This window comes from Centroberyx affinis, unplaced genomic scaffold, assembly GCF_046629955.1.
Source record: "Centroberyx affinis isolate AG114_WGS23_722 - 3 ecotype Tasmania unplaced genomic scaffold, CSIRO-AGI_Caff_v1 ptg004593l_1, whole genome shotgun sequence".
In the NCBI taxonomy this organism is placed as follows: domain Eukaryota; kingdom Metazoa; phylum Chordata; class Actinopteri; order Beryciformes; family Berycidae; genus Centroberyx; species Centroberyx affinis.
The window spans coordinates 38,489-59,258 of record NW_027282210.1 but is presented as its reverse complement, the minus strand read 5'-3'; the positions used below and the strand labels follow the sequence as shown (position 1 = coordinate 59,258).

General features: G+C 41.2%; 1 protein-coding gene across 3 annotated transcripts in view; it reads right to left on the bottom strand.

Annotated features, from left to right (window-relative positions):
• Positions 1–4,371: 4,371 nt before the first annotated feature.
• The window catches only part of LOC139665468 (calcium/calmodulin-dependent protein kinase type 1-like), a 46,665-nt gene continuing 30,266 nt past the window's right edge, over positions 4,372–20,770 (bottom strand). For 2 of the 3 annotated variants that reach the window (XM_071544484.1, XM_071544483.1), the window contains exons 3-12: positions 19,922–20,053; positions 13,680–13,754; positions 11,078–11,216; positions 10,427–10,553; positions 9,662–9,737; positions 9,172–9,284; positions 8,559–8,637; positions 7,880–7,967; positions 7,022–7,163; positions 4,372–6,531 (exon numbers count right to left, since the gene is read on the bottom strand). In XM_071544484.1, the coding sequence (XP_071400585.1) occupies positions 6,425–6,531; positions 7,022–7,163; positions 7,880–7,967; positions 8,559–8,637; positions 9,172–9,284; positions 9,662–9,737; positions 10,427–10,553; positions 11,078–11,216; positions 13,680–13,754; positions 19,922–20,053 (1,078 nt within the window). In that variant the 3' untranslated portion in view covers positions 4,372–6,424. Of the gene's footprint in view, positions 6,532–6,960; positions 6,993–7,021; positions 7,164–7,879; positions 7,968–8,558; positions 8,638–9,171; positions 9,285–9,661; positions 9,738–10,426; positions 10,554–11,077; positions 11,217–13,679; positions 13,755–19,921; positions 20,054–20,770 lie in introns of all 3 variants that reach the window. The other variant, XM_071544485.1, reaches the window with a different exon arrangement.

The window sequence follows — 20,770 nt, the reverse complement described above, 5'->3', positions numbered from 1 at the left end:
GGAGAGCATTGACAGATAGAGGCACAATAGATTCCTGATGACAGACGTGAGGGCAGTGTGTGTGCTGGCTCTTTTACTGCACACATAATATATTTCATTTGCTCCCAAGCTTAAACCTTAACTCAACACTTTGACATAAGGTGAGCCCGGTCACCTTGAATAATAAAAAGAGAATTTTGATTTGAGAAGTACTTTTCCCCCAAAGATGGCCATTATAAATCCACTAAAGCCTGTCTGTCATCTGCAATGACCTATATGATCAATTATCTTCATATTTACTGCATTACAACTTCATGCCAGCCACAGTAGGTCACCTTGCCTAGGAGTGACAGAGGCTTTTGGACCTCTTGGGTAGCAGTGCAGTCAGAAAGTTAATGGGGAAATCACTGTGATCATTAGGTAAAGCCCTTAAGTTAAGAAGTGCTTTCGCTGCTAATATTATGGAATTGAAATGTGTACGCGGTTAGGAAAAACTTTCTCCTGCCAGCAGGCTGAAAAAATCCTCCAATGACCTCATTACCCTGCAACTTCTATTCATTCCTGAAAACGCTCAAAGCATACATTCTCTGATTACCTCCATCAGTCACAGCAGGTGTAACATGCTTGGGATTTGGTGCCTTGTTCATATGACAGCAGCTCATACTTTCTTCTCTCCCTTTGTAAACCAACAATTTGCTTGCAATTGCTAGTTTGAAAAATGTTTAAATTGCTACATCACTAAGATAAATCAACTTGCAAATTGTGAAGTTGCAAGTCAGTGATACCAGTGGATCATTTCTGTATCACATCTCTATTTTACACTATCCAAAGCCATTTCACATGTCTATGTGAGCATAACTGCACTCAGAAGTCATGCTGGGAGGAGGATGTGGTGTGAGCAGTGAGCAGTGGGCGTGATGGAAGAGTGATCATCGGCGGGGCGTTGCACTCACACTGTAAGAGAAGTAAAACCAACCCATAAAAATAGAATATGTTTGTTATCTTTGAAAACATAGGCGCATCGTCCTCTAGTGCTGTCCTTCATCCTCTGCAGTGCCAGGTTTCACCCTTGGCCGCGGCCTCGTCCCGTTTTTCCACCGCTCCACATCTGAACGCTGCTTGTATCTTTCAGCACTTTCTTCCTTGTGATCCATGCAATTTCACTCCCATTATTTTGAATCAGTCCCTTGTTCCTAGTTTGACCACATAATTTTTACCCTGTCTACTGTCTCCTGAATGAGGTAGACCACCAGACTCCCCACTCTCTCTGCTTTAGTCCCCTCCAGCCAGACCGCAAGCCTCAATTACCCAGCATTCCTTGGAGAGAGGAAGAGAGAGGCCTCATGTAGCAGACTATGAAATTAACATTCATGACAAACCTCTCAAGCCACAAAACTATTTTATGTGATCAACAGTTGCCAGATTCACCATTGAGAAAAGTCCCACTCCCATTCTATTCTATTCTATTCTATTCTATTTTTTCATGAGTGTCTCTGTGTGTGTGTTCAAAGAGAGAAGAGAAGGAAGGAGAGTGAGATTGTGCACATAAGGTCACTGAGGGAAAAGCAGTTGGGTTGTAAGTCTTTAGTCAGTGTATTTGAAATGGTTGAGAGATGTAGATTCAGGACTATGACAATTCCACAGCCGTGAATCTCTAATGGATCTTCTGTATCTAATGGAGTGAGTGAATAGGTAGTAGCAACTTGTCTGAATAGTTGGTGATTACAGTATTAGCGTATCTGTTATAAACAAGTAAACTTTGTAGGGCATGGGGAGGGATTCTGGTTAATGTGTGTTTTAATAAATAATAAATAAGCAGGACAGAATACTGAGTATCTCAGGACACCTTGGTCTTTGATATAAAAAAAAAGAAGAGGAATTTTAAATCATTTTCAGTCATTTTTTGACATGTATTGTTACTGTAAATAGGTGTAGCCTATATTATGACATGGAACATTAGCTAACGAGTTGAAAAAGTCTTTTTTTTTCATTGAGACTTTCAGCTTTATTAATGGACTCAGTCAGATGCACAATGCATAGACAGGGATTTTAATGTACGATTCACTTACAAATCTGTTCCAAGCACAAGTCATTGGCTTTGACACTGAGCAGTAGTCAATATTCAACGATCCATGATGCATTGCATCTATGTATACAGTAGGTACTGTAGCCCAAAACAGCAGTTACAAAAAGGCAACATATTTACAGTACAAATATTCATTTGTACAGCATAACTTTCCACACAATTTGGTCATTCTCTACAAGTGGTTCATGAAATACCAAAGAGAAGAACAGACTGAAACACAACCAAAGGAGAAACTTCTACATGAATTATCTCTTATCATATCTGAGTCCATATGAAGAATAAACTAACTGTAAAGAATAAGGCTCTGGTAAAATGTATGCACTGTAAAATCTATGTATGAAATGTATGTAGGCTACTGTAAAAATGATCATTTTTACTGCAACAGCTATAGAACAAAATAAGTATTAACCTGTAATTAAGTAATATATTAAAACACTCCACTCTCCTCACCAAAGATGTAGGCCTAGTATTCTTACGTAACCGGTTGGGTGCAAACTGAGTGTGACTTTTTCCCCCTAACTCTGCTTCTAATATCAGAACCAAAACTGAGCCTGTGTTACTATCCCCTGCTATTTTCCTACCAAGGTGGTTGAGTGGTGAGATCATGGGATACTGTCAATATAATAACTTGGTTACATATTTTATCATCACTTGCTTCATTGCACTGGAACGTGGAAATCTTACGTTTTCCCTTTCCAAGGTCTTTGTCAAGCTCATCAGCTAAGGAGAGGACAAAAAACATTCAGAGAGGTTTTGTCAGTTTGTCCTATCCTCAAACACATGCACACATACCCACACAGGCATTCACACACACACACACACACACGCGCGCGCACACACACACACACACACACACACACACACACACACACACACACACACACACACACACACCACTGAATATCAAGGATGTACTGCACAGCAAATGATACTCTTAATGTTTATCTCAAGTAGGGTATACTGTATACTTTGGCTTCATTTGGTCTTCAAATAATATTTGCTTTTAGGATTTGTGGGAAAATACAACTGAATTTGTTTGAGTTCCAGTACACTGAACCGACAGAAAGACTGGAATACATTAACCAATTTATTATATTCATAATAAAGGATTACGACATGACTTGGCCATCACTGGTAGGCAAAGTACAGGTGCTAAATCAAACCAGGAGTCAAATGACACACAACTAATGATCAGTATTTGTGGCAATGTGTCACATTAGTAAAAACTGTTTGCAATATGATGAGAATAGCTGCAATATTGACACTCTTCAGCAGCTTTACGACGGTCCCTGCAGCAGGGCACATGCACTGCAGATGAGGACCGCCTTCATGCTGTAGCCTGCCTGTCCTTGTGTGGGGATTCATTTGTCACAATAATTCATGAGGTACGTAAAATTCACACGGAAAATCCCTGAAAAACAGCTAGGCTTTTTACTACAGTTTTGACTCACCAATTACATTACTGTGCAAATACACTAACAATGCCCACCCAATATGAACGCAGAATAAAGCTCAGAAATACTTTTGGAAGCAGCACTTTTAACTTGCTTGCACCTGTTGAAATGTTATCAGAACTTGCATCGCTCTTTACTCGTCTACATGACAAAGCTTGCAAGAGGATTTTGAACTAGTAAAAAGAATCCCTTGTTTTACGAGCGCTCATGAAAAACTGTTTGTCGCAAGTACTGAGTACACACTATTCAGCATTAATCATGGGATGCACAGATTTCAAGCCACATCATGCAAATATACACAATCAGTACCAAAATGCTATACTTTTATGTCAGAGGTATAGTATAAATTGCTAAAACAGAAAACATGACGATGTCAGGGAAAGGCCGGAGTTAGAGGAGGGTCTGCAAACCCCACTGGGAAAAGTAGTAGCTCTGTTTGCACTCACTGCATGTTGCTGGGAAGCCTCAGCATTCAATCACTTTCACTGCCTTTCATCATATTCTGATGGAGTTACGATTGGAGGTGAAGGGTGAGCCATGCAGGATACCTGACTGTAGTCGGCTCCAGAATGGAGAACAGAGCGTACGGACAATGTGCATAACAGCATCTCTACCACTAATACTGTAAACCCCAGTATAGTAATCATCCATCTAACTGAAGAGGCTGAACACCATTCTGCAGTAAACAGTTTACATCTCGGGATTAAGCCAATAAAAGAACCAACACCGCTAAGTGTATGTTTTTTTTATGTGTTTGTGTCTAGATACATGTCTTTAAAAAAGCTTATGAATCAACAACCACATTCATAAAAACTGATTATATACAGTAAGCGCTCTTCATGCACACACTGGAACATAAAAAGCAATGATGGATGTAATGATGAAGTGAGTCGATGTGATGCATATTCACATTCTTTAATCCAGGTTCTCTCTGTACAGACTGAATGGACGTGGACAAAACATGCCTAGAAAAGAATGTAAAAAGGGCAGGATGGTGACAACTGCACATAAAATTTTGGTTGCAGTTTCTGGCATCCACAAAACCTACTTGAGGCAAGCTGACCGCATTTAGGTCTGTTTGATCAGATCTTAGTATCTTTACCGGATTAATATTTCATCAATTTCAGAAACCAGGGGCCTCATCTATAAAAATGTACTTGTGTTTAATCTTCAGCGGGAAATTAAGATATTGAGGAAGTTTTTTTAAACTGTGTACGTTTGAGTTTTGAGGAATTTGAGCACAAATGAACATGCTTCAGTTTCTTGGACAATAAACTAATTGTCATTGCCTTCTGTTTTACAAATAGATGTTTTGTACACAAAGTGTACTGTAGGCATTTTATCATAATATATGAATACAGTTATTTTAAATAAGAACTGGGAACATTTTCCTGTCAAGTTCAAGGTACAAGGATTTCTGCATATGTCTATTTCTGAGATAAAAATATATTCAAAACATCTTTCTACAAATGAGGCTCCTGGTGAAGCTCTCCAGAAGGGAGTTTTAACAATGTCGTTTTTTTTTTACTTTAAGAGCGAGCTTAGTGGAAAACATCAAGGAAAAAAAAATTGGTTTGACCAAGACGCATTCTTAGTCATTACAGAAATGGCAGTGTATGTACACGTCTCTGTTATGAGATTACAGTACTTAATTGAGACAAAACCCAAAGACAACTGCCTTTCCAAACTGTTATAGCATCAGTGAAATACAGTACATACAAAACATGAAATGACAGAAAGAGTCAATGCTGCAAGAACTGTGCAGAGATAGAGACACATCTTTTTAGAAGCTACCAGAAAATAAACCCTTCACACTGTATGTCCTAAAGGCACCTTAGACAAAGATATATCCCTGTGCTGAAGTGGTTAAAGAGGTTTGGGGTTGAGCAGAGAGAAGGGGGGGAAGCCTTTTTCTTTCAAAAGCCTAACCACCATACCGCCACAAGAAAGGCTACATAGTCAATGTACTTATGAGTATTCATTGCATAAACTATTCAGTCACTGATTGTCTAAAAGCACAACTTAAAGATATAGTATGTGGATCTGTGCTCACTTTGCAGTACAAATGTAAAATTACCACATAAAATTTGACTAAGTTTATGACAACATCAGTTAATATCCTAAAGCAGCCCTTCTTATCAAATACTGCAATATATCAAAATGCTGAAGAGACATGCTATTGCGGATGAGTCAGGGAAATAGAGGCCTGTGCCTTTCTGCCTTAAACAAACTTTGCACACCACACACCATCACATTTGCAATATACTGCAATGCTGCATTTCTGCAGCAGGGTGTATTCATTAAAGATAACAAAACATGCATGGGGAAATTCTCTCCCGATCATGCAGATATCATCTCTGGACTCCAAATTCTAAACAGTAAGGGAGAAAGATTTAAAAAGACAACACATAAATAAAAAATGAAAAAAAAAATGAAAAAACAAAGACAAACAAAGAGACATGTTGAATCAAAAAGCATGAATAAAAACCGTGTCCAACAAGCTCTGTCCTGCTCCCGCAAAAAAACACAATACCCACACACACTGGTGGTAGGGGAAGGAGGGGAGGGGGTGTCTTCCCCTCTTTCCTCCATTTCCTTCCATTTCCTCTCCCCCCTTTCAACTCATCCCCCACCATCAGCCCAGTCTGTAAAAGTGATCTCTTCTGATGCATCAGCAGCAGCGGCCTCATCAAGTCTCTCTCCTCCTTTCATCCCACTTTACTTCCTCCTTCCCAGGCTGGACATGCTTGCCCCCCCTGCAGGCGAGAGGCTGGAATGACACTGTATTCCCAACCAGAGAGGAGGGGGGAGTTGATGCCTCTGGTTCCACCCAGGGGTTAAAATTGGAAAGTTACTGGGATAGATTAGGTAGGTAAGTGGAGCGGGGGGGGGGGGCGGGCGGGGATCACACCCTGCTGGTAGGGTGGCAGCGGTAGGTGCAGTTGTTGGACAGAGGGTCTCGCTCTGCCCCACTCTCGGCACTGTGGGAGCACCCCCCCTCACACTGGGTCTCTGAGAGAGAGAGGGAGAGAGAGAGGGAGGGAGGGGGAGAGAGAGAGAGAGGGAGGGAGAGAGAGAGAGAGAGTTATATTATTGTAGCTCTTTCTTTAAAATACAATGCTAGTCTTTCCTGAGCAGCCTTTTATCAATGTGAATACTTACAAATGGTGATATCTGAGGTTAGGGAGAAGTGTGAAAACTCTCGAGTTATAATCCTGGGGTTTTATATTAGTGACTTCTAAAGAGTGTGAAGATTTTTATTAAGCTTACAGTGAAATTCACCTGCTTTGCTTCAAACATAACTATCCATTAGGACAGTAAATGGTACACTAATAATGACAATAACCTATCCATTTCCCCCTGGCTCCATGTCTGCCTGTGACAGCATTTACGGTCCTCGTTCCTGTGTGTGTGAGATATGAATCTAGCATCACTAAAAACTAAACTGCTGCTGCTGTGCCCATGAGCAAGGCACTGCACTGTCCTTGCTCCTGCATGGTACCTGTGTGCTGGGGGTGATCCTCCGGCAGCAGCAGGTGAGCTCGACAGGGGCTGGGCAGGGTCGTTGGGTTGGACCCCTCATGACTGGTGCCCAGCTGGAGACGCCTCATGTGACGAACCACTGCTGTGGCGTTGAATGCTTGCTGCAGAGGAAAGGCCACAGATACAGTTAAACCTGCAATAAGCGATTTCAGACCCTGTAACCAATCCTGAAACTAACGTGTGCTACGTGGAGATTTCCGTGACACGTAATGATATAAACAAATAGCCACACACATGGACCACCTGCGTTGTTGTTTTCACCTCTTTCCTAAAGCGTGTTGTCAAAGTCGGCCCGAGTAATGGCTAATCGATGAAGCGAGCGAGTAAATGTTTTCAACTAGTAAACTTGCTACCTACCTCTTCACTTATCATTGTGGGACATTTAACCTTCAGCGGGAGAAAAATCTGGCAAAGCCAGACTGGTAACTGGTGATGTTTCTAGGTACGTTTATTTTAGCCATTAGCCTTTATGCATGGTTTGTCCTTAAGGGCTTCCGTCACCTAGCAGCTTTGCTGTGTGTTTACAAATGTGTTGCAGTTTCTGTCACCCTCTAGTGGTCAGAAAAAAATTGCTTAGGGTACAATAGGCAAAAAATATGGCTATACAAAAACAAGAGGCACCTGAGCCACCTATGTCCTGCCATAGTCACACATGTTCAAGATAAAACAGTGCAATACCAAAACACAATCCCTTTACTGTAGCTACACTGCATATGCTGTAGTGTATCTACTGAGAGGGACTAAAACCATACACAATTTATTATGTGTATATGAAAAACAAGGCACATGTTCAAGATAAATCTAAATTTTGACTCACCTTCCACTTGCTCTTGGCAAAGTTCTTCTTGATCTGAGCACTGACAGACTCATGGATGTTCTTGTCCAGAGCAGTATCACCAGAAATCCTGATGAACAGAAGGATGAGAGAAGATAAGTGTGTGTGCAACGGAGGGGAAACAACATTAGAAGTCACATTGTGGAGTTCAGTGGGTGGAGAATATGAGACTAATGGGAAAGGAGTCAATCGTCTATTTTTAGCGGGTTTACCCGCGTTTAAAAAACCCGCATATACACACTATCAGGGTTAGAGGTTTCATTCCCACTGGGGCCCCGCAGGCTAAAATGTATGAACTCATGGTGCTGTGAGATGCGTTGGCTAAAAGCATCCACCAAATAGCGCATCCTTGCTGTCGGGTGAAAACCACATCTCAATAATGTAAATTTTTCAGGAACTAGGAAACAGCTTTGTTTACAGATTGACCATCATGCATTTTAGATTTTATCCGATTCAGGTTTTGAAAGGGTTTCATAAGCACCAAGGGTTGTATCATTTTCTCAACCTATAGAAAAGCATGAAATCCTTCAACTGAACTTAAAACATGAAACTCGCTAAAATTAGAGTTATGAGGATTTCACATGATAGCAGCGATATATTATGTTACTTTACAAGGTGATTGTGTGCATATGTGATGATAGAAGAGGATAGGACCCAGTACCAGGGGTGCTGTAGAGCCTGGTCACAAGTGTAACGTATTCTGGGGTCTTTCTCCATCAGGTGGACTATGAAGTCTTTAGCTATAAAAAAAAAAAAAAAAATGAAACATAAAAAACAAAAAACAAAAACATTGTTTCAAAAGTCACCTGTTGCTCATCATTGGTCCATTGTATTTGTTGATGAATAAACTCTGTTCAATCTCTGTTGAAAAACTGGGACCAACTTAATAAAACTAAGGGAAGTATATCATGATTGCTCTTAGTGCTTCTCCACAATGTGGAGATGAGAAAACCACATAACAGCAGCCAAACATAGTCTGGTGCACTACGATCCTTAGTGATGCTCCCACAGTACTTCATTGTTGGGTTCTATGACTGACCGCTGTAATGCAGCTGGCAGAAAACTAAATAAGTCTTGAAGCAATTTCCTGATATGAGACGGCTGACAAGGATCACTAATGATGATGACTGTCTACATCAATCATAATACAGTGGAGGCATACTTTCTGATGAGCTTAACAAACACGTCCTTGTATCAAACTGTCATTGTAATGGCTTGGAGACCTGCACATTTACACAGTCTACATGCAAATCTGTGTCAAAATGTCTTTTTACCTGAATCAGAGATATCATCCCAGTAAGGAGAGTCAAACTCATATTCTGCCTTCAGAATCTGCTCAAACAGTTTGGCATCATTCTCATCATAGAAGGGGGGGTAGCCACACAACCTGCGGCCACACAGCAGAGGACAGATGTCATGTTCCCTGACAAACATGCAGGACAAGTTTTCCTCTAAGAAACACAGACAGCTCCCCGGGAGGTCAAAAACACTGCCAGTGTTAAAAGCATCTGGTTGAAAAAATGTTATTTATTTCAAGGAAGAGTCCCTCAAAGAAATATTCCTCCTACGTTGGGCCAGGTCCATATGTGGAAAAGTGGAAAAAAGTGGAAACTAATAGTGGAAAGTGGAAAAGTACTTTGGAAAAAGGTTGTATGAAAAGAAAAGCAACATGAACTTGTCAGGAATAACACAGAATATTTTTTGCTTAAATGGTGTGCCTGTTTGAAAAAGCAGTAGTTGCACAACTGCTGTCCAGGTACTCACAGAATATAGGCAATGACGCCAATAGACCAGCAGTCCACTGCCTTACTGTAGGGTTTCTGAGCCAGGACTTCAGGGGCTGAAACAATAAAGACCAAATAAATCAGTACTTTATAAAGGATAGCACCATCTTAGGCAAGACAGAAATTTCACCATGTTTGATACATGACCAGCACTATCAGCACGTGTTCACTCTGAACAAATAACTTCAGTATTTGTATAGTGAAGCATTTGGCATCAAGTGAAATGTGATGAGTGTGACTGTGCTTTCAGAAGAAGATCACAGAAAAAGTGTCTTAAAAAACATGAATTTCCAGTTGCCAGTTAACAACATCACAATGATCTCTTCCCTTCAAAATATCTTGTTAAGCAGGAGTGACAGAATGCACCTTGCACTATTCACATATTTAACATACTTAACCCTAACCCTCCCACTTGGCTTGCCTGCAGCAACACCATTAACTATCATATCACTCTTGCTAACATAATCACAAATGGTGATTTGACTTTCCAATATCATAAGATTAACAGAATTACATGAGCAGATCTATATATTACATGACACAATAAAACTGCCTCACAATTCACCTTTGGGAAATTGGGAACAGTGAAATATTATGTCTTTGAGTACCTTGAGAAGTGCTATACAAATAAAATGTACTATTATTATAAGGAATCCTCTTCTGAAAAAACACCTGTACTTTATCATCGCCTTCATGTTACTCTATTTAATAAAGTGTGTGATTCTTTGTTTGATCACTGCTTTACCAACATATCCGGGTGTCCCACAGGCCGTAGACATGACACTGCCGGAGCCCTCGATCTTAGACAGGCCGAAGTCACTGATCATGATCTTGGAGTCTTCGTCCATGCTGTAGTACAGCAGGTTCTCTGGCTATGACACCGAAGCAAAGGGACATAAATAAAGTACAGTATGCTGTGCGTGCATTAGTCTCTGTCCTGCACACACTCATCCCCACACCACCACCCTCACACACGAGTACACTGTAGTAATCTCCAAATGAGGATTAATCTGGTTACACTTCACTGAACTGCATGTAAAGAAGGGATTAAGAAGACAGCACGGTTTCCTTTCACCAAGGCCAGACTATAATGGCAACTCGTTTACAGTCTTTCAATTTGGGGAAACACAGTGATTTTGTCTCTGACATGTTCCAAGATTGCATTGGTTACTAATAGTATATTCCACCAGATACTTCTACAATACATGAACACAGTATGAAACAATGTTTTCCTGCCTTTGGAGCTCAAGTTAAATGTTCATTAAAAAACTGCTCAAGGCCAATTGTCCGAGCTGCTTTTGTTTTCTTCAGAAGACAGATTTTTGGCTGCACTCTGCTGTCCTTCACTTGCTGCGACCTTTTAGTTCCCCTCCCTCCCCTCTGACCCCTGACTGACCTTGAGGTCACGGTGGACAATGCCCATGTCGTGCAGGTACTTGACAGCATCCAGGATCTGTTGGATGAGTTTACTGGCGTCTCTCTCTGTGTAGAAGCCCTTCTCTATGATACGGTCAAACAGTTCCCCGCCGGATACCCTGGATGAAGAAGGAGGGATTCTCTGATTTCGAGTTTCAAGATTGAAGTTTTTTCAGACATACAATGGAGATAACGACCACACAGTTCAGACTGGGCGAAGGGAAATTTACAAACTAGTAAGAAAGTCTAAAAGTATGAAAAGGTGAAATGAAGAGACTGACTTTAGGGTGTGAGGGAAAAGCAGGATAGGCTGCTAGGATGAGACAGAGGGGCATGAGGGATAGAGCAAGAAGAAAATGTAAAGTAAGGGCTGTATTTCCTAAAATAAACGAAAACTTTAAGATAAAGAATATAGAGTTACATTATAATTAAAATAGGACACAGAGCATAATAATATAAAAATAGGAAAATAGGGACTTTGAAGACTGATAGACCATAATGAGAACAATTTGATTGATGCAGCGACACCTTTGGGCCAAACGGTGACAACAATCAAACATCATCTTGAGGAGACGAAAGTCATAATTACTTAGAAATCCAAAGGGAAGAATATGGCAAAATTGTTTCTTTGTTCAAAGCCTTCAGCAATAGCTACAGTGCCCCTTGTGCCGACCAGCCTGATTTTGCCTGATCCGCATGGATAACCACATCATAGTTTACATTTTTTTTTACATGTTTCTGACAAACGAAGGCTTCAAGGTAATACTTTATTTGGGTAGTCCAGTGTCGATACATAACAGCCTACCTATTCTATTCATGTGAGGCTCCAGTACTACTGTGACACATTAATGGTTGTTCACTGTAGCTATTCATGAACAATCGTTATGCTAAATACACAGTGCATACTAGATTTACGTAATGTCTAGATGTCTAGAGGTTTTAAATGACTAGAAAAACTTGATGTGTTAATTATTACCGGTTACATTTTATTTGAATAGTCTAATGTTCATACTCAACTATCAGGTGACAAATAGTAGGTGTTCAACAAAGTGTCACTTGACTATTTGCTGAATCTCTATAGACTATGAAACCCGAACTCCTCTAACACGCTAACATTTTAGTGACACATTAAAGTCACTTGATAGTAAGTGGAGTATCAGCATTGGACTGTCAAATAAAGTGTGACCCATTCAGCTTGATATTAGACTTAATGGCCACTAGATAGCGACCTCGCTCTGCCGACAGAACTTGCAGCACACATGCAGCACACAGTGAACTGCTGACAGCACAGGGGTTTAAACCTGTATTAACATTAGCTGTGTATACTACACACTGTAAACGCACATGAACACACACACACACACACACACACACACACACACACACACACACACACACACACACACACACACACACACACACACACACACACACACACACACACACACACACACACACACACACTTCAAGATATTTCAAATTAGATCACACATGAAGAAAACATATCAGGGGCAGGTAGAAAAATACATAGGGAACAGATGACATAAAGGAAAGAAACAGACAGAAAACACCAGGAGAAAAGACAGGAGTGTGGGAGTCAGTTCTTGTACTTTCAGCTGTTTATGGTTAAAACTGACTTGGCCTCTGGCTGTGTAGCTAAGGTGGACAACAACATCCCCCATGTCACCCAGCCCACCTACTGCTTTCAGTGGAAACAGTGGATTGTGCTTTGTTGCTCTCTCTCATTTTCTCTTAAGCCCTCACTGGAAGACACACTGTCAGCTGGGTACATCAGAAAGTCACAGCTCTCTGATGACGGCCATCATTACAGAATGGCTTTAGTTTTACCAGAGGTGGTCAAAGATCGGACCACAACTGTGTGTAATGACGCACAACCCTGCAGCTCGCAATTTCAATACTTGATTCAATGCTTGAAAGTGACAAAACTAATAATCGATTTCATTCTAAACTACTGCCATCTTGTCCCTTTACTAACTGAGATGGCAACCAAGCTTTGATTGATATTATCAGAAGACACCATTGATTTCTAAAAGATAGTAGGGAAATATTGATATAGACATTCAAAACAGGATTCATGGGTGTGCCTATGAATGACTAATCACTAGCCCTCCCCCGGTCATACTGTTAGGAGAGAGCTCTACACTCTCTCTCTCTGCCTCCCTCTTTCATTTCTCTGATTTGCCACTGACTATGAATAAATATATTATTTATTTTCTGGACCCTCTCAGCTAATACATCTCCAGATCTTTGCATCTGTCTTTTCTCTCTTCCTCTCCTTCTCTCTCTCTGACATTTCAGTAGTTGAGGTGGGTGGGAGGCTGACAGGCTGCAGGTGTGAGGGCGTACTCCCCGGTGGTTGTCATGAGTAGGCATGTAAGCGTGTGTGTTTGTTTGTGTGTGTGAGTGTGTGTGTGTGTGTGCGCGCACATGCGAACGTGTGATACAGAGTGCAATTAATGGCATGTGACATGCAGTGCGTGGGAGACACCACAGGTAGGGAGTTTCAAACACACATCACACAAACACACATCACACAAACACACACAGCCGTGAATACTCACAGTTGCATGACAAGGTAGAGGTGTGATTTACTCTCAAAGATGTCTTCCAGAGATACAATGTTGGTGTGTTTGATCCTGAGGAGAGACACGGGCAGAGAGAGAGGGAAAGATGGAAATAAAATAAAAGATCCAGTGAGTAAAGTACATTTAAAGTTCTCATCCCTCTTCTTATAAAAATAATAACTATTATTATATAGTTATTCACATTCGTGATATATATCTGCAGCTAGCGAACATTACTTCATCATGGCATCCATAGGGACTAAAATAAAGAAAACGGCTTGATTGGAGGTGATGATGAGATGAGAGCGGGTTGGAAGGAGGGTCTGAGACTTGGTGAGCCTGCCGACCACGCCGCACAGTTTCGCTAAACAGTCAAATGTGTCTTTTTACTGGCTGCGGAGGCTGCAACCCAGTGTGGTGGCACACAGCTCCCTAATTGGCTGAACTCCATATTCTGATGCCCCATGAGACCCATGGGTGTGGTGACAAGGGTGAGCAGATGAGTCACCACCTCTGGATGGGCATTTTATTTCTCTGCCAGTCAGTCTAACCAGGGTCTACCTTAAGTTACCATGCCTAGGTTATATCTCACACACACAACAACACACACACAAACACAAAGAAAGTATCCACTAAACTACAATAGAAGAGATCTGTTCCAATCTATCGTTTGAAAAAAGGGCGACCTACTCTTGCAAAATGACCTTAGAGCAGATTGTGGTACATTTTACAGGATAGTAGGTAACTTTTACTGACTGGATGTTCTATATTTTAAGGATATTGAATGATGAACTTTAGCATTTTGGGATGAAAGTCCTTCGTGAAACCTTAGTGGTATCTGTATCTGCAGCTTGAGGGAGAGAAATGCTGCCAGACATGACACATACACACATTGTCTATGTAGATACTGTATGTATCTACACATATGCACACAGCTGTCACTCTGAGACAGACATGTTGACACACATTCAGGCAAATGTGCACAGAGGAAACAACACGGTGCTGCAATGACATGAGAGGCTTTGTGCAACTTCAGTCACATGAGACCTTCGTCAATAACTTGCATGCACACTATCACACGTATTGTAGGACTACTGTTTACTTATTTTTTTCTCTGATGATGCAATAAGCTACATTTCTAACAAATAATAAACAGCTAAGGATCACATACATTTTTGACCTCATCACTGATTGCTGGCTTGCTCTTTAAAGGTTTTATTGCAATGTACTTTATTGTACATGTATATTATAGTTCATAACTTTATCCTCTAATAAGAGATGTGTTTTGGTTAAATTAATGACATAATTATTTCATGAGAAATTCTATTACAATTGTCACTGGGGAAATAAATGGGAATTGCTGTAGGCATGAGCGTGACAAGCAGAAGTGCTACTTTCACTTTCCTTCCCTATTACAGCTTATCAGAGGAAATACACCTGGAACAACTAGGCCTGCAACTCGCATACTACTTACAACTCTGTGGTTGATCAATAGTCACATTTTAGCATGACAATTTTATGAAATCATGACAGCTTAACATAAAGTGTTGCAACTTAATATTTGATTATATACTAGGCCAATGCATATTATTCAGATTTAGGATGATTATATAGCCATGTGCCACCATAAAGTTAATAGCCCCATGCAAAGAGGTAAGGCATATCGCACCGCTGAGAAACAAACCACTAAGCTAAACTAGCTTACAGGTTGCCTAGCTTTGCCTTACCTGCTAGTTCATTTTCTTTGCAACTAGACTAAAACTCGTTACTTACTAATCATCTAAAACCTCTGACATGGGCTTCTCTGCCTCATGCTCTAACATTATCCTTTGCCTACTCCATTTTGAAAGACTGAAAAATATTTTCCTACTTCGACCAATGGAAAAAGCCGGTCAGAAGGCAGAAGGCATGCTGCAAGCACCAGAGCAAGCCATCCCACAGAAAACAGTAATAAGCTGTGCTGTAGCGCATCAGAAAAATGAATCATCTGAGCAAGTCTGTATGTTCTGCAACAGGGTAAGTGCAAGGTCCATCTGGGTGTGAAGCCCTGTGTGCCACTGTATGCAAAACCCTTGTGACAACTTTGATGGCAACCAATTTCCCTACTCTCAATTTAACAGTCACCTCCATTCCAACCTCTCTCCCATTTTCTCTTAATACACTACCATTCCCTCTGTGGGTGTGCGTGTGTGTGTGTGTGTGTGTGTGTGTGTGTGTGAGAGTGTGTCTCACCTATTCATGTACATGTGTGGGAATATATATTTGTCTGTGCGCATGCGTGTGTTTGTGGGTTGAGTTGAGTTGGAGGTAGATAGACAATGACAGCACAAGGCCAAGTGTCTCTACTGTACTGGAGTTAGCTGTCTATGAGTCAGCATGAGCTCATGTCAGATTACAACAGTGACTAATATCCAGCCTGTGACAAAGGATGGACACATTCATTCATCTGCTTAACTCTACGGGGAAGAATAGATGGATCCATGGGAGCATGAATGACGTATTACACCTGCCAAGTGAGCAGGCACACTCATGCACACGTGAACGCATGTGAACACACGTGCACATTCACACACGCTTATATAAGGTGATATACACATGTCGTAACAGTATTAGAGTTTAGTGGCCACCTTGCATTTCTGCACAAGTGTGTGTGTGAGAGAGATGTGACGTGGGTATGGTAACTTAAGGTAGACAGCGGTCAGGCTGACTGACAGAGAAAGAAAATGAGTCATCTGCTCACCCCTGTCACCACCCACGGGTCTCATGGGGCATCAGAATAAGGAGTTCAGCCAATTAGGGAGCTTCGTTGCAGCCTCCACAGCCAGTAAGGATCACATTTGACTGTTGGGTGAAACTGTGCGGCATGATTGGCAGGTTGACGGGTTCTCAAACGCATCTTCCATCATCCCCCACCTCATGGGGAAGGGTTCAATTTCATTCATTCATTCATTTTCTTGATTTATTTAAGGCACCTTTTGGACTAGTGCCTAGCTGTATCTCTGTGTAAGGTCCTGTGAGTCCAAACCCAGCCTGAGACCGTCCGGCAGCTTTTTTGGTCATTCCACAACCGAGGCTGAAGACTAAAGGTGATCAAGCTTTCTCCATCAGGGCCCCAAGGCTCTGGAACGACCTGTTCTTCGAGATCAGGCTAGCCAACTCTGACCTCCTTTAAAACATTTTTGAAAAATACTTTTTTTTGGCTCACTTCTAGTCTGTATTCTGTTTTTATGTTTTGATTTTTTTGTACATTTTCAGTTTTGGATTTTATTCTTATATCTGTGTATCCGCACACTTTTTATGAAACTTGAGCACACACTATTATGTGCGCATAAGTTAATCATTCAATCACTTCATTACCATGAAATCCAGCCACTCCCAGGCTCTATAGGTAACAGACCAAGGATGATGCAACAGGCCAGAATGGACTGGATATCATTACTGTCACATTAACACTGATTCTGTTTTGCTGTAGCTACGCACGATTCTGACATGTGCAGCTAATGGAGCTAGTCAAATACTCCAAGATGGACATTGTTCTGAATGAACCCAGAAAATCAATGGACAGAGGAAGGGAAGGGGAGAGAATGGGAGAGTGGGTCAGACTAGGACTGGAGAGGGCTTTCTGGTGATGAAATCAACAATCTATGAGGGCTCATGGACTTTTGCTTTTAATGACCCTGCAGTCAAGTAGATTTTAGATATGGGTATTGCTCACAATTCAAAGCGAATAAGACACATGTGTATGTGTGAGTTTTGTGCTCTACTCTGGACATTGCATAGACATCCACATTTAAGCAGTTATATTTGATTTTATTTTTAGTTTTATATTTAGTTTCATTTTTGGTTTAAATGTTCTCATTTAATTGTCTTTCACATGGGCTGTGTCTAGGCTGTTTAGCTAGTAGTTTTTTATTTTTATCAAGAGGTATAGATATCTAAATTCTGGCATAATGACAACACTAATCAGTAAAACGGCTTAACTGTTCCTTACTGACTGCAGTATCAACCTCAAAGTCTTTTTCATGTTTTAACATCAATTGAAGGGTCACATGGTCCTCTACAGGATCAGAACATTCTACAACCCTTGGGATGATGAAACCCAATCAAACCCAATTGGATAAACTAAAAAATGCCCAGTGGTCAAGCTAAAAACAGGAGATACAAAGCTTTCACCTGACAGCAGCGACATGTAAATAAAACTGTTATTCTGAATTTTTAGGGCTATATAAAAGTGCTTTTATGGGTACTTGTATCACAAAGATAACATCAACAATCCTATTCCGAGAAACTACAGACTACAGTCTGCAGTTTCTCAGAATAGGATTGTTGATCTGAGGCCAGACCAAAGTACCACTTTAGTCATCACTAATATATGTAATAATATGACCTGAATGGTGATCCTTTATCCTTGAGGAACTGCCATATCAAAAGCCTGATCACCTTTGAACAGCCATTAGGAACCTGTCCAAGGACCTCAGGCTGCGATCCAGATCTTATGGAGTTAAAAGGTCTGTGATATACACTCACGGAGCACTTTATTAGGAACACCTGTACACCTGCTTACTCATGCAATTATCCAGTCAGCCAATCATGTGGCAGCAGTGCAATGCATAAGATCATGCAGATACAGGTCAGCAGCTTCAGTTAATGTTCACATCAAACATCAGAATGGGGAAAAAATGTGATCTCAGTGACTTTGACCGTGGCATGGCTGTTGGTGCCAGACGGGCTGGTTTGAGTATTTCTGAAACTGCTGATCTCCTGGGATTTTCACACAACAGTCTCTAGAGATTACACAGAATGGTGTGAAAAACAAAAAAACATCCAATGAGCATCAGTTCTGCGGACGAAAACACCTTGTTGATGAGAGAGGTCAGAGGAAAATGGCCAGACTGGTTGGAGCTGACAGAAAGGCGACAGTAACTCACATAACCTCTTTAAAACTGTGGTGAGCAGAAAAGCATCTCAGAATGCACAACACGTCCAACCTGGAGGCAGATGGCACTTTGCTAGCTGATACCTACCCAGTATTAGTACCAAGCACTTTATTAGGAACACTGTGTTCCTAATAAAGTGCTCAGTGAGTGTAGTTTCACTCACTCCAATCATGCATATTTCTCACCTAATCCCTCCACCTGAGCACCTAGAAAGTGCAAGCACACTTGTTACTTATTACTTATTAGTAGTACTTAGTATTAGGTCTGCTTAAAGGCATAATACTCCGGCCCCCGCTCAGACCCCCCTGCTCTGCAAGTGGCCCCTTGCGTGACGTAGGCGCTACGTATCACTAAGTACAGACGCAAAGTGAAGGAGGGCCTATTAAAATGAGTAATGAAACGGAGCAGTGAGCAGTGATGTTCAGGCCAAGTTTACTCCAGTTTACCCCCATTTGTAAAATCTGTAAATGAATCACTGCCCCCCCCCCCCCCCCCCAATTCCACCATCCTCACCTCAGCAGGGATGGCTGTATATTGGCTACAGTTGTGTGTCTCCCATAACCCAGGCAACAAGGGCTCTAAAAATAACTTAGGACCCGATGTAGTTCAACCATTTCCGCCATGGCCTATAATTCCCCACATCTAAAGAGAGGTATTTGAACCGCTCCACAATTACTGGAAGTGTTGTCACTGTCTTGCCTTTGTCTTGAAATTGTGATGTATCTGTAAATCTCTTGTACCAATAGAAGGAAAATTTGCATATTAGCTGGTTGAAGAGGAATTATGTGCAGTAGTTTTTGTAGGTGTGCATGCTACTGGGCATGCATGTGTATGTGTGCTTATGGGAATTACTGTCATACACCTTTGAAAATTATTATTCTGCAAGCTGTACATGTTGGTAAGCTATGTGAATCAAAGCAGCCAAATTGGTGGTAATGTTAACTAGTAGCTAAAAAGCTAGCTATTTGTGGTAGCTTCCTAATTAAGAAATGCCATCTCATCACATTTTCTTATTATTTTATGTGATATTATTTCACAGCTATAAATCCAATATTCAGCATGGAATAACTGCGTATTTTTCCTGTAGTTTCTACTGGTAAAAATGCATGGCTACCATAAAACTACATTAAGAGACTGGTGTGAAAAACTATTCTCTGATTTAATTGCAAGACACATCATGCTATAGATCTGATTTACTTCTCTACTTGCTCTTCCATTGAAAAAACCCCCCAACTTGTTGGGTCTATAAGTGCTAATATGACAAACCCCTGTCACATTCATAATGCAGAGAAGCCCACTTACTTGTGCAGGACTGCAATCTCATTCTCGATGCTGTTTTCCTTGCCCTCTAATGCTTTCTTGGGGATGCATTTGATGGCCACCAATTTCTGGGTCCTCTTCTCCTCTGCCAGGACCACCTCAGAGAAAGCTCCCCTGAAACACAAACACACAGGCCAGTCTGTCAGACCTGAGTCCATTTATCACTGAGTGTTTACGCAGAATTATTCACATGCATCTATTATATGGTGGATAGGTAGGAAGGAAAACTCTTGCTTTGAGATGAAATTGACCTAACTGTCGTGATAATTTCACATCAGCTTCCCTTGTCCTGAATACTAATTTTAAATACTAGTAGGGATGCTACCCAGCTGACGGCAGATAGTCTATTTTTAACTTCTAGCGTCCTCCAAAGGTCTTTGGGAGGCTGAGTCAACTTTTGGGGAGGTAACTTGATGGGATGATATGAGCCACCGCTTGCGAATGCTGGGGTTTATCTGGGCGACAATTCACATGTCCGCTCCATCTCTCTGTTCTATTTTCTTCATGTTTGAATAAAACTTACACATGCATTTGATGTTTGCCCCAAAATGTTTTAAATTTAAACTTTCCCCCAAGTGATGGCGAGCCAAACAGTGGCCAGCCATTTCTAGCATTTGCCAGAATGCCAGATGGCAACAGCGTACATTCTCATTCTTCTTATTTTCTCCCTCTTCTCTCCCTTCTAAAAATAATAAATTAAAACCAAGTAGAGCAGCAGAGCTCAAACTGTGATTAAGCAAAAGAATTTTAGCATTTTCCCATGACCCAGAAAACAGTGGAGGCAGACAGTTCTTATGACCTCTGGGTTTTTGGCCGAGGCCCAGGGAGTTT